The sequence below is a fragment of the Nomascus leucogenys genome, chromosome 12 (assembly GCF_006542625.1).
Source record: "Nomascus leucogenys isolate Asia chromosome 12, Asia_NLE_v1, whole genome shotgun sequence".
Lineage (NCBI taxonomy): Eukaryota > Metazoa > Chordata > Mammalia > Primates > Hylobatidae > Nomascus > Nomascus leucogenys.
In genome coordinates this window covers 40,591,579-40,603,896 of record NC_044392.1, presented here as the reverse complement: position 1 = coordinate 40,603,896, position 12,318 = coordinate 40,591,579, and the positions used below count along the sequence as shown (strand labels likewise).

At 45.5% G+C, this 12,318-nt stretch overlaps 1 protein-coding gene across 1 annotated transcript; it reads right to left on the bottom strand.

Annotated features, from left to right (window-relative positions):
* Positions 1-208: 208 nt before the first annotated feature.
* On the bottom strand, positions 209-8,904 carry ITLN1 (intelectin 1). The gene is made up of 8 exons (XM_003258723.2): positions 8,702-8,904; positions 8,461-8,524; positions 7,076-7,174; positions 5,607-5,854; positions 4,816-4,974; positions 4,248-4,368; positions 2,972-3,075; positions 209-486 (listed from the first exon to the last, which is right to left on the bottom strand). The coding sequence occupies exons 2-8, from the start codon at positions 8,516-8,518 to the stop codon at positions 334-336; spliced, it is 942 nt and encodes a 313-aa protein (XP_003258771.2). The 5' UTR covers positions 8,519-8,524; positions 8,702-8,904; the 3' UTR covers positions 209-333.
* Positions 8,905-12,318: the final 3,414 nt, after the last annotated feature.

Sequence of the window (12,318 nt, the reverse complement as noted above, 5' to 3'; positions counted from 1 at the left end):
TTTCCCCTTGCCCTGTATGCCTCTGGCTATTTTAAGGGCTATCTGAAAGGGAAGTAGAGATGGCATGTTTCTCTATCAGGATTCCTGAGTCCTAACAGTCCAAGCACACACGCAGTTGAAGTACAATCAGCCAGAGCAATACATATGCTTTTGAAATTTCCTATAGTACTTCACCCCTACAGGAAAGGAATTCACAGAAACACCAAGCCTTGAGTCAATATGATTTATTATTTTCTCTTCTGCCATTAACATTCTAGCTACTGGGTAAGTTGTTCTCCATCCTTGGGATCTCATGGTTGGGAGGAGAGGTCTGGGTTCCCTCTCACAAAGCTCTCAACGATAGAATAGAAGCACAGCTGCCTCAGTTATCTCACGGCTGCTGCTGTAACCAACATGAGTTCCATATCCACTCCAATCAAAACCAGAAAAATCTCCACACTGAGAGGGACTAGACTCTGGAAAGTATCCACCTCCACCAATGCAGTGCTGGGAAACAAAGAGAGGAAGAGGTGATAATGAGAGATCTGCCAGTGAGGCCAATGCCATCTTAACAGCCAAATCTAGTGATTTCTTTGGTCCTCATCAGACTCTCCATTGACAGTGTTGATCTATCCTTCCCATAAAAACCTCTCTTCCTTGGCTCACACCTGTAATCCCAGCAGTTTGGGAGGCCAAAGAGGGTGGATCATTTGAGGCCAGGAGTTCGAGACCAGCCTGGCCAACATGGTGAAACCCCATCTCTACAAAAAATACGAAAATTAGCCAGGTGTGTTGGCAGGCAGCTGTAGTCCCACTACTCAGGAGGCTGAGGCAGGAGAATTGCTTGAACCTGGAAGGTGGAGGTTGCAATGAGCTTAGATTACGCCATTGCACTGCAGCCTGGGCGACAGAGTGAGACCCTGTCTCAAAAGAAAAAAAAAATCTCTTCCTTTAGACAAGACATTATTGTCTTGACTTTCTTTCAACTTTTCTGAATATTCATGCTCAGAGCCCCTCCCTGTTCTCTTCTTTCATAAATCCTCTAAGCGCTGCTCCCTAGTGGAGGACTTATCTCCCTCTCCCTTATAAACTGCATGACCACTGTGGCCTCAATTACCAAAAATTCACTGATGGCCCCAAAATCTCCATCTCCTGGTGAGATGCTTCTTATGCTGAAGACCTCAAAGTCCATCTTGGATCTCTACACAGGAATCTCAAGCTCCAAATGACCAAAATAGAGTTAATTATATCCCTCATTGACCCAGAACCTGTTCATCATCCAGGCATTCTGACTTCATAAATGACACTCACTCACCCAAATGAGAACCATGTTATTCTAGACTTCCCTGCCCATCCTCTGTATTCAACTGGTGATATGGTTTGGACCTGGGTCCCCACAAAATCTCATGTCGAATTGTAATCCCCAGTGTTGGGGGTGGGGCCTTGTGGGAGGTGATTGGATCATGGGGGTGGTTTCACATGAATGATTTTAGCACCAGCCCCTTGATGCCGTCCTCATGATAGTGAGTGACTTCTCATGAGATCTGGACATTTAAAAATATGTAGCACCATCCGGGCATGGAGGTTCATGCCTGTAATCCTAGCACTATGGGAGGCTGAGGCAGGCAGATCACTTGAGGTCAGGAGTTCAAGACCAGCCTGACCAAAATAGAGAAACCCCGTATCTACTAAAACTACAAAATTAGCCCAGTGTGGTGGCTCATGCCTGTAAACCCAGCTACTTGGGAGGCTGAGGCAGGAGAATCGCTTAAACCTGGGAGGCAGAGGTTGCAGCGAGCCTAGATTGTGCCACTGTACTTCAGCCTGGGCAACAAGAGCAAAACTCTGTCTCAAAAAAAAAAAAAGTGTGTAGCACCTCCCCTGCCTTTGCTCCTGCTCCTGCCATGGGAGACACCTCACTCCTTTTTGGCCTTCTGCCATGATTGGCAGCTTCCTGAGGCTTTCCCAGAAGCAGAAGCCACTATACTTATGGTACAGCCTGCAGAACCATGAGCCAATTAAACTTCGTTTCTTTATAAATTACCCAGTCTCAGATATTTTTTTCTTTTTTTTTTCTTTTTTTTTTGAGACAGGGTCTCACTCTGTCACCCAGGTTGGAGTGCAGTGGTGTGTGATCTTGGCTCACTGCAACTTCCACCTCAGGCTTAAGCAGATCCTCCCACCTCAGCCTCCCAAGTAGCTGAGACCACAGGCATGCGCCACCACACTCGGCTAATTTTTGTATTTTTTGTAGAGACAAGTTTCGCAACGTTTCCCAGGCTGGTCTCAAACTCCTGAACTCAAGAGATCCAACTGCCTTGCCTCCCGAAATACTGGGATTACAGATGTGAGCCACCGTGCCTGGCCAATATTTCTTTATAGCAGTGAGAGAATGGACTAATACAACTGGTATTCCATTTAAAATCTTTGGAATTTATCAATCCCACCATTCAGGATTCTTGAGACTTAACATTTCAACCACACAAGGGATGGCCTGAGTGAAGTTTCTAGAAGATGATGTCCAGGACTGTCCCAGCAACTCCCCAGTGCAGTGTGTATCTAGGCAAACCATGGCTAGGGTTGGGGAGGCCCAGGTTTTCTCTGAAATATAAACCTCAGATGAAGGCAAACAACACTTGTGTTTCTCAAGGAATCTCAGCTCTAAAGACTTCTACAGAGTGTTTCAGCACACAAGCCTCACCCCAGCTCCAAGCGATTGAGTGTTTTCTCACAAAGGCTGAGCACCCAGTAATGGTTCTTTTGAAGCCTCACCCCTTGATTTTTGTCTTCAAAGGGACAGGATGTGTATACCTGGACAAAAGGTCCCACAGCCCTGGCCCCTGAAGCCCAGCAATGAGCAAGAGAAGGTCACACTCCCACACACATACACACACACCCCAGTCATACCACACTCAACACACACACACATACCAACACACACTGACAAACTCGACCTTACTCACACATCCTTGTGGTCCCCACAGAGACTCACGTGCTCAGTGTTACATCCGGTGACCCTCATTCCAGCACACAAGGCGTTGGCTGCTCTCTCGTTATTAAATACCCTGAACTGAACAAATCCCGCAGTGAATTCCCCTGAAAACAAGAGGCAGAAAACAGCATTGAAGGAAGACGCTAGAAATCGCTTTCGTTAGGCCAGCCCAGAGGCTCTCAGTGCCAAAGCCCAGGCTGTGGCCCAACACTCCAGCTGTACTGGTGGAGCCCAGCACCCCTGTGGCCAACGGCTCGTGCATCCTCGCCTCAAACTTGGCCAAGAGGGACCTTTTCCCAACCCCAGCGACCAAGAGCTGGTCCTCAGAGAGGGCTCCTCATCTGCCAGAGGCTTGTGAAGAGAAATTCAACTCTGCAGGAAGATCACCACTGAACATCTCCAAGGGCTGGGTTGCAGAAATTAACAGATGTATTCACTCTGTTCCTGTTTACATTTTTCTTTTCTCCTTTATTTTAAAATCTCAACTCCCAACTGTAAATAATAACAGCTTTGAGTTCTATAATATATGCTCAGCCTCTGTGAAGCATACTATGCTACCAACTTTGGCTTCACACAAAATAAACTCACAATAGAAAAAAAAGTCTTGCCATTTTTTTGGTTGTTCCGTGCACATGGACCTGGCCTGGTCCTAACAAGCTCCTGCAGGGCTAAGAGTGGGTTGTTAGGAGTAAAGAGTCTGGAGTCTGGAGCCCGGCCGGGCACGGTGGCTCACACCTGTAATCCCAACACTTTAGGAGCTGAAGGGGGCGGATCGCCTGAGGTCAGGAGTTGGAGATCAGCCTGGCCAACACGGTGAAATCACATCTCTGCTAAAAATACAAAAATCAGCTGGACACAGTGGTGGGCACTTGTAATCCCAGCTACTTTGTAGGCTGAGACAGGATAATCATTTGAACCTGGAAGGCACAGGTTGCAGTGAGCTGAGACTGCGCCATTGCACTCCAGCCTGGGCAACAAGAGTAAAACTCCATCTCAAAAAAAAAAAGTCTGGAGCCAAATTTCCTCACCCCAATTACTGATTCTTCCACATATGCCTTGTGATCTTCATTAGTTTCTAAACCTCTCAGTGCTTCAGTTTCCTAAAATGAGGTTAATAATAGTTCAGATCTCAAAGGCAGCCATGCAAATCAAGTGAGGCAATACAGGGAACATTAAAGAAGAGAACCAGGCTTCAGTCGGATGCATAACTGTTACCTAGCATAGTTGAATGTATTCCCTTTCCTACTAAGACTTCAGAGGATCATTAAAGACTCACGCTGGCCATAGGGTGAGTAATAAGATGCTGTTTTCTGGGCATCGCCAAAATCATAGACCACAGGGATCGCCGGGCCGTTGTCAGTCCAACACTTTCCTTCTCCATATTTCACTGGATATTTCTACAAAGAACATAGAAAAAGTCATGGAGTAAAGACAATAGCTTTGCCATTACCAGCATCTCCTGGGATGCTGCCATTCATAGAGGGGAAACAGTGCTTTCTCAGTAACTGAGATTACTTCAAAATCAGTCAAAATAAGAATCTTTCCATGACACTGCTGCCAGTTAGGGGGGAGCTGTGCTTGTGCGGCAGCCTAGACCACTTCATTCTCTCTCTCTCTCCTTCTCCCTGACCCATCTACACTCTTCCTGCCCCAGCTGTCTGCTCCAATAGGCCTTTTCTCTTGCCTGGCTTAGAATTCCTAAGAGAAGCAACAGAAGCCATCAGCAAATCTGGGTGAGAAGAACATGGGAGACAGGCCCATTAAAAAATGACTCCTGCCCAACCTCTAACACTTGCTTCTCTGTACACCCATGAAAACCAGTCCCAGCCAGCAGCCCTTTGTACCTGGTAGATGCCAAACAGATTATGTCCCAGTCTCTGGAGGAAGCCAGTGTTGGTGCGGTACCTCAGCAGGGAACTGTTTCTCCAATGCTGCATGGGGGACTTATTGGGCACATGCCAGATGCCCAGGTCCTTGGCCTGGATGTCGTAGTAGCCGGGGTTCTGGAAAGCAACAGACACTGAGCCTGACTGGGCCAGGAGGTCCCAGGAGGCAGAAGGTCCACACATGCAACCTCAGCTGGACTGAGAGCTCTGGACTGCAGGTGAGCAGATGGCCAAGCATACTCAGACACCCCACTCCCAGCCGATGATCCCACCACACCCAGGGCCCCAACAGCCTTGTGAGGAGGAAGTTGTGATTCAAAGTGTAAATTGGCTGGGCGTGGTGGCTCATGCCTATAATCCCAGCACTTTGGGAGACCAAGGCGGGCAGGTCACTTGAGTTCAGGAGTTTGAGACGAGCCTGGCCAACACGGTGAAACCCCGTCTCTACTAAAAGTACAAAAATTAGCCGAGTATGGTAGTGGGCACTTGTCGTCCCAGCTACTTTTGAGGCAGAGGATCACTTGAACCCAGGAGGCAAAGGTTGCTATGAGCCAAGATGACACCACTGCACTCCAACCTGGGCAACAGAGTGAGACTCCGTCTCAAGAAAAAAAAAAAGATGTAGGTATTTCTCTCCTCTTCTCCAGCCCATCACACATCCCTACCTTCCAGCTATCCCTCCTGCAGGCTTGTGGCCAGCCACACTCCACTCCTCACCCTCACCCGAGTGGGTAAGAAGTGGCACCAACCTTGTAGTCATCGCTCGTGGCCGCCTCTGCAGATCCAAAGGTGTTGTAGTTGGCCCAGTTGCCGTCCCCCTCTGGGTAGTCTGCTTTGCTGCCCTGCTGACTGGACCAGCGATCGCCCACCGTGCACTTCCCACGCATGTCATTCTCGTGCACGCTGGCCACCAGGGTCCAGCCGCCACCCCCCGAGGTCATGTCACAGAAGGTCTGGTAGATAACACCATTCTCAGTACGGAGAAAATACAAGCCATCTGTAGAGAGAACCAGCCCAGAGCCTCCCTGTCTGACAGCTGAGGGTTAATCTCAGCCCCGTGACAAGAAAGCCCTAGGAACCAGAGACACGACCTAAAGGCTCCTGTCCTGAGTCACATCACTAAGTGTTCCCAGGGGTGCTGGGGCCTCCCTGAGTTCAGAAGATCATGCTCCTGTAACTGAGACAGAACATAGAATTGTATAAAATCCCAGTGACATTTTTCATAAAGTTAAACATGGAATTATTGTATGACCCAGAAATTCTACTGCAGGTCTATCCCCAAAAGCATTGAAAACAGGGCCTCAAGCTGATGCTTTTACACCACTGTTCGTTGCAGCATTAGTCACAAGAGCCAAACAGAAGAAACAATTCGAATATTCACCAACAGGTGAATGATTAAACAAAACATGGTGTGTGTGCATATATGTATCTGCAGTGGATAAAAAGGAATGAAATACCCACGCTGCAACATGGACAAACCCTCAAAACACTGTGCTAAGTGAAATAAGCCAGACACCAAAGGACAAATACCATGTGACTCCAATTATATGAGGTAACTACACTAGGCAAATCCATGGAGACAGAAAGTAAAATGCAGCTACCAGAGACTGAGGGAAGAGAGTTATTGCTTAATAACTCCATGTTATTTTTTGTTTTGTTTTGTTTTTGTTTTTGTTTTTGAGATGGAGTCTCACTCTGTTGCCCAGGCTGGAGTGAAGTGGCACTATCTTGGCCCACTGCAACCTCTGCCTCCCGAGTTCAAGCGATCCTCCCACCTCAGCCTCCCAAGTAGCTGGAATTACAAACGTGCACTCCACACCCGATTGATTTTTGTATTTTAGTAGAGACAGGGACTCACCATGTTGGCCAAGCTGGTTTCAAACTCCTGGCCTCAACTGATCCACCCATCTCAGCCTCCTAAAGTGCTGGGATTACAGGCCTGAGCCATCGCACCCGGGCCCTCCATGTTATTAAGTACAGAGTTTCTGTTTGGGGCACTGAAAAAGTTCTGCATATGGATAGCTGTGATGGTTGCACAACCTTGAAGGTAATTAATGTCACTGAATTGCACACTTAATATTGCTTAAAATGACAAATCCTATGTAGATTATAATGTACATATACTTTACCATAATTTTTTAACTAAAAGACAAAAAGACTCCCAGAAGACACAGTCCTGATGCCCTGACTGAGCTCTGTTTGATGTCTCATCACTCACCAAATGCACTAGGACATTCATCTTTGATTTCCTTGCAGCTTCTGGGCAGAGATGGAGACGAAGAACAGGTCCTTTCCTCGGAGTAAGTTTTAGCCTCATCTAGAGAATACGCAGAGTTTTACTCTCTTTCCTGGTCTGACAAAAAACCTAGCCTCTCCTATCGCCAGTCCCACACTCATTCCACCGCTGTGGCAGAGCCTTGCTGCCTGGGTGGTAAGGCCTGAGACAGCCAGTGTCATATCCACTCAGCCCACCAGTGTCACATCCACTCAGCCCATCGGCATCATATCCACTCAGCCCATCCGAACCGACAGCCAGCACAGGCTTAAAGCATGCCTCCCGCCACAAGACCTGTCCTTGTGCTGGGTCCTGCCCTAAGCACTGAGTAATCAAAGACATTAAACTTCCCCAGCAAGAGCTTGCCTCTAGAGGGAATTGCTGACAAGTCAACAGAAAATTGTATTGAGAATAAATGGTAGAAGAAAGGCAAACTCAAGAGAACAAAAGAAAGACTCTGAGGTAAGAATGGAGAATGGAAAGGCCAGACAGCAAGCAGGGCAGTTGCCTGGGAGAAGAAGGCAAGAGGGGTTGTCTCATGTCTTAGTCACAGAAGACCTTCCAGTCCAGGTGACATCTTAGCTTATTCTGAGAGATAAAACATGATTTATCGGTAGGAAGAGAATCCAAGGCAGGAAAAACAGCATATCCAAAGGCCTAGAGAAAAAAAAATACAGCGTAGTCCAGCTGTAGAACTACAAGCTGCTTAATATGGCTGAAACATGGGGTGTGAAGTAGGGAGCGGTGAGACTAATCTCCACTCCAAAAAGTCTGCAAATTATTCGAACAGTCTAGGGGAAAGCTTTGAGGTCAGAGGTGACTGACCTCAGTTTCCTCATACCTAAAACACAGTTAATAAACAGTGCTTTTGCAAATATGAAGTAAGAAGATATTTCGAAACAGCCTTTTCTTTAAAAAAAAATTTTAAACAGTGAAGAAAAATAAAAATTTTTTAATGTCATTGTTATTCTTGTTGTAGAGAGGAAAACTGTGAAGAGAACATTCTCCAGGCACAAAGCGGACCATGTAGTTCCCATGGAAATCCCACGGCCAAGGCCACAGGAGTGGGCAGTGGCTGGGAGGTGACACAGTTCTTACCACAGCCCCATCAGGGTCACACAAAAGCACAGAGCCTGGACCCAGGACATGCCTCAAGCAATACCCTCACTGCCACAGGCCAGATCCTGCCAGAGACCAGAAATCAGCACTCAGTCTACATGCAAGCCAGCCTCTGTGCATCTCAAAGACATGCTCTGTGTCCTGGGAGAGACCAGGATCCCGGAAGCCACCCAGCTGAAGGAACTGCTCTCCCTAGCAGCATGACTCACCTGTACTCCACCCTCTGGTGGCCGCAATGAGAAACAGCAGGAAGCTGAGTTGGTTCATTGCAATCTAAAGAAAGCAAGATGAAGGTCAGTATCTTGGCCATCATTTTTCTCTACATCCCTGCCCCACCCCCGTCCAGTCCTACAAAGACTCCAAAACCCCTTGCCTTTTGTTTAAACTTCACACATCTCTGAGACCAAAAGCAGACCTAAGCTGAAAACAGGGTTCCCCCAACTCACAGACCTTGCCTGAGTCTCAGCTGCACTTTCCTTGGGTACAGAGAGCTCCTTCACTCCCTCCCTCTCTCCACCGCGCCCTGGAGCGCAACAGAGTGCAGCTTTCTTCAAAAACGTTCCTGATGTGGAATGAGGCGCTGAAAGCTTTATGGAGGAAGCCCAGTGGGGCCAACCCAGGTTTCCAGCCTCACCCTCCCCTGGCACAATGCCCAGTGCAGGGGAGGCTTCTGGTTATCTCAGGGAGGTTATTTATACAGTGGAATTAACAGGTTCTAAAGAAAAAACCAATCCTAAGAATCACCTGCTGGGGTTGTTCCCGGATCTGGGGGTTTCATGGACCTGTGTCAAGTAGGAAGTAGACGAAGAGACTAACAAGAGTTGGTGTTGGTTTTGGGCTTTTGTGCCTTTCTTTTCTTGCAAAATAAAAACGTTCTCTAAATTAAGCATCTGTTGGCTTGGCACGTTGGCTCAAATCCCAATACTTTGGGAGGCCAAGGCAGGAGGATCACTTGAACTCAGGAGTTTGAGACCAGCCTGGGCAACACAGGGCAACCTCTTCTCTACCAAAAATAAAAATAAAAAAATTAGCATGGCATGGTGGTACTTGCCTGTAGTTTCAGGTGGGGCTGAGGCAAGGCGAGAGGGTAACTTAAGTCCCAGAGATGGAGGATTCCGTGAAATATGACCATGCCACTGTACTTCAGCTTAGGTATCTCAAAATAAATAAATAAATGAAATTAATCATTGGCCATAATTATCAATTCGTAGAAATAGAAAAAGGAAATTTTAACAAAATGGGAAAGTGATCATTTCTGAATAAAATGGTAAAAAGGAATGGAGGGGGAAGAAATACAAAACACACATACATAAAACGAATAAAAAATTTTAAAAAATAAATATAAACCTTTAGTTTGAATAAATTGTTTCATACAAAGACTCACTACTTTGTCCTTAATTTTGTCATTTTGCCACAAACTAGGGAAAATTTACTACAGACTTCATTTGAAACTGAATCAATAGGAAACCTCTCTGATGCTTTGAACCCCTGTCTTATTCCTGTTCCTATGCCATGAAGTTCTCAAATGCTACCCTGCAGTTATAATAGAATTGCTCGGTTCTTCCCCAGTGATATCATACACCTAATACATAAGGTCATTATAGCATTAATGATACTGCAATCTTTTCTTATGAAGATTGTGAATATCTTTTTTGTTAAGCTAATATTTCCTACTTGTTGGTTCAAAGTACTGATTTGCACAAAATACTCACATATTGATAGAAGAAAATAAAATAGCACCCAAGAAGAAAAACTGCAAAAAAGTTATACTTTTGTAAATTTAAAATCTATTAGAAGCTATTTGCTCTGTGTATGTGGAAAATAATTAAATAAAATTAAATCTATTAGAAACTAAATTAACTCATCAGTATAAGTAACAAAATGAACATACTCAGCTTTCATATTTACAAACAACAACCTCTTAGAAATAGAGGTCTCAGCCAGGCACTGTGGCTTACGCCTGTAATCCCAGCACTTTGGGGGGACGAGGGTGGCCGATCACTTGAGGTCAGGAGTTCAAGACCAGCCTGATCAACATGGTGAAACCCTGTCTCTACTAAAAATATAAAATTAGCTGGGCATGGTGGCAGGAACCTGTAATCCCAGCTACTTGGGAGGCTGAGGCAGGAGAACGGCTTGAACCCGGGAGGCAGAGGTTGCAGTGAGCTGAGATCGCACCATTGTACTCCAGCCTGGGCAACAAGAGTGAAATTCCGTCTCAAAAAAAAAAAAAAAAAAAAAAAAAAAAGAGGTCTCTAAGTTTACAGTTCACAAGAGTAAATACATGTATATAAAGTTAACACCGGCCGGGCGCTGTGGCTCACGCTTGTAATCCTAGCACTTTGGGAGGCCGAGGTGGGCGGATCACGAGGTCAGGAGATCGAGACCACGATGAAACCCCGTCTCTACTAAAAATACAAAAAATTAGCCGGGCGTGGTGGCGGGCGCCTGCAGTCCCAGCTACTCGGAGAGGCTGAAGCAGGAGAATGGCGTGAACCCGGGAGGCGGAGCTTGCAGTGAGCCGAGATTGCGCCACTGCACTCCAGCCTGGGCGACAGAGCGAGACTCCGTCTCAAAAAAAAAAAAAAAAAAAAAAGTTAACACCAAGGGCCCAAGATCTAGAGAAAAAAATTAAACATCCCCTCAGTTGTTCATTACTGTGTGTAACTAACCACCTGAAAACTTAATGGCTTAATAAAACAGTAACATATTTGCAAAAATAAAAAAAAAGAAAATTTATACTTATACTACTTTCTTTAGTTGATTCTAAGACACTTTTTTTTTTGTATTTTGACATCTTTCATATCATTATGCATCTCATCCTTAATGGTACATGATGCCATCTAATAGACTGGGAAAACGTTACATCCATTTTAGGGACATTACCCCTTCTAACCATCATCATCCAATCAGTGATTGCGTCCCATTGAGTCTACCCCTACTTCCTCTTGAATCTGTTCCCCACACAACTTCCTCCAAACCCCACTGCTCTGGACATTCATTTAGTTCAGTCCCGTACCTTTTAGCTGTAACTAATAGAAACCCCATCTCAAAGTGGCTTTTCTAAAAAGTAAATCTATTACCTCATGAAATAGAAAATCGAGAGAGAGGGCAAGATCCAGGCTTGCTTGACAGCAGCTTCTCTTTATTTTATTTTATTTATTTATTTATGTTGAGACAGGGTCTCACTTTGTTGCCCAGGCTAGATGGAGTGCAGTGGCACAATCTCAGCTTACTGCAGCCTCAACCTCCCAGGCTCAGGTGATCCTCCCACCTCAGCCTCCCAAGTACCTGGGACTACAGGCACACACCACCACACCCTGCTAACTTTTGTATTTTTGGTAGAGACGAGTTCTCACCGTGTTGGCCAGGCTGGTCTCTAACTCCTAGGCACAAACTTTCCTCCTGCCTCAGCTTCCCAAAGTGCTGAGAGTATAGGTATGTATGTGACAGTATGGATGTGCGTGAAGATAGAAGAATGTGGAAGAAAGCCCCTCCCCACCAACTCACTCCAGCCCCACATCTGCATCTCCAAGTGACTTGGAGAAGCTTTATTGTAAAATTATACATACAGAAAAAGATATAAGACATTAAATATGCAGTTTAATAAATTACAAAAAAGGCAAATACCTATGTAATTATCATCCTAGTTAAGCAATGAAACTGTAGCAGCACCCAGAAGCTTCCCATATGCTGCTTCCAGATAACAGACCTCTCCCTTCCCAAAAGGTAATTACTGGCCTGACTGTGATGGAAATCAGCACTTCCTTGTGCCCATACCTCATTGTTCCAAATATTTTAGATTGATAAAATGTCTTGATATCCAGCAGAGCAAGGCTTCTCACTTTGCTCTTCTTTTTTGGTTATTCTTGGTCCTTTGCCTCTACACACACACACACACACACACACACACATGCACACACCCTTTAGGATTTTATTGGAATTACATTGAATCTATAGATCATTTAGAAATAATTTATGTCTTTAAAATATTGAGTGTGGCCTGTTTCTTCATTTATTTGTGTTTTTATTGCTTTTTCATATCTTATAGCTTCCTTATGGGGATT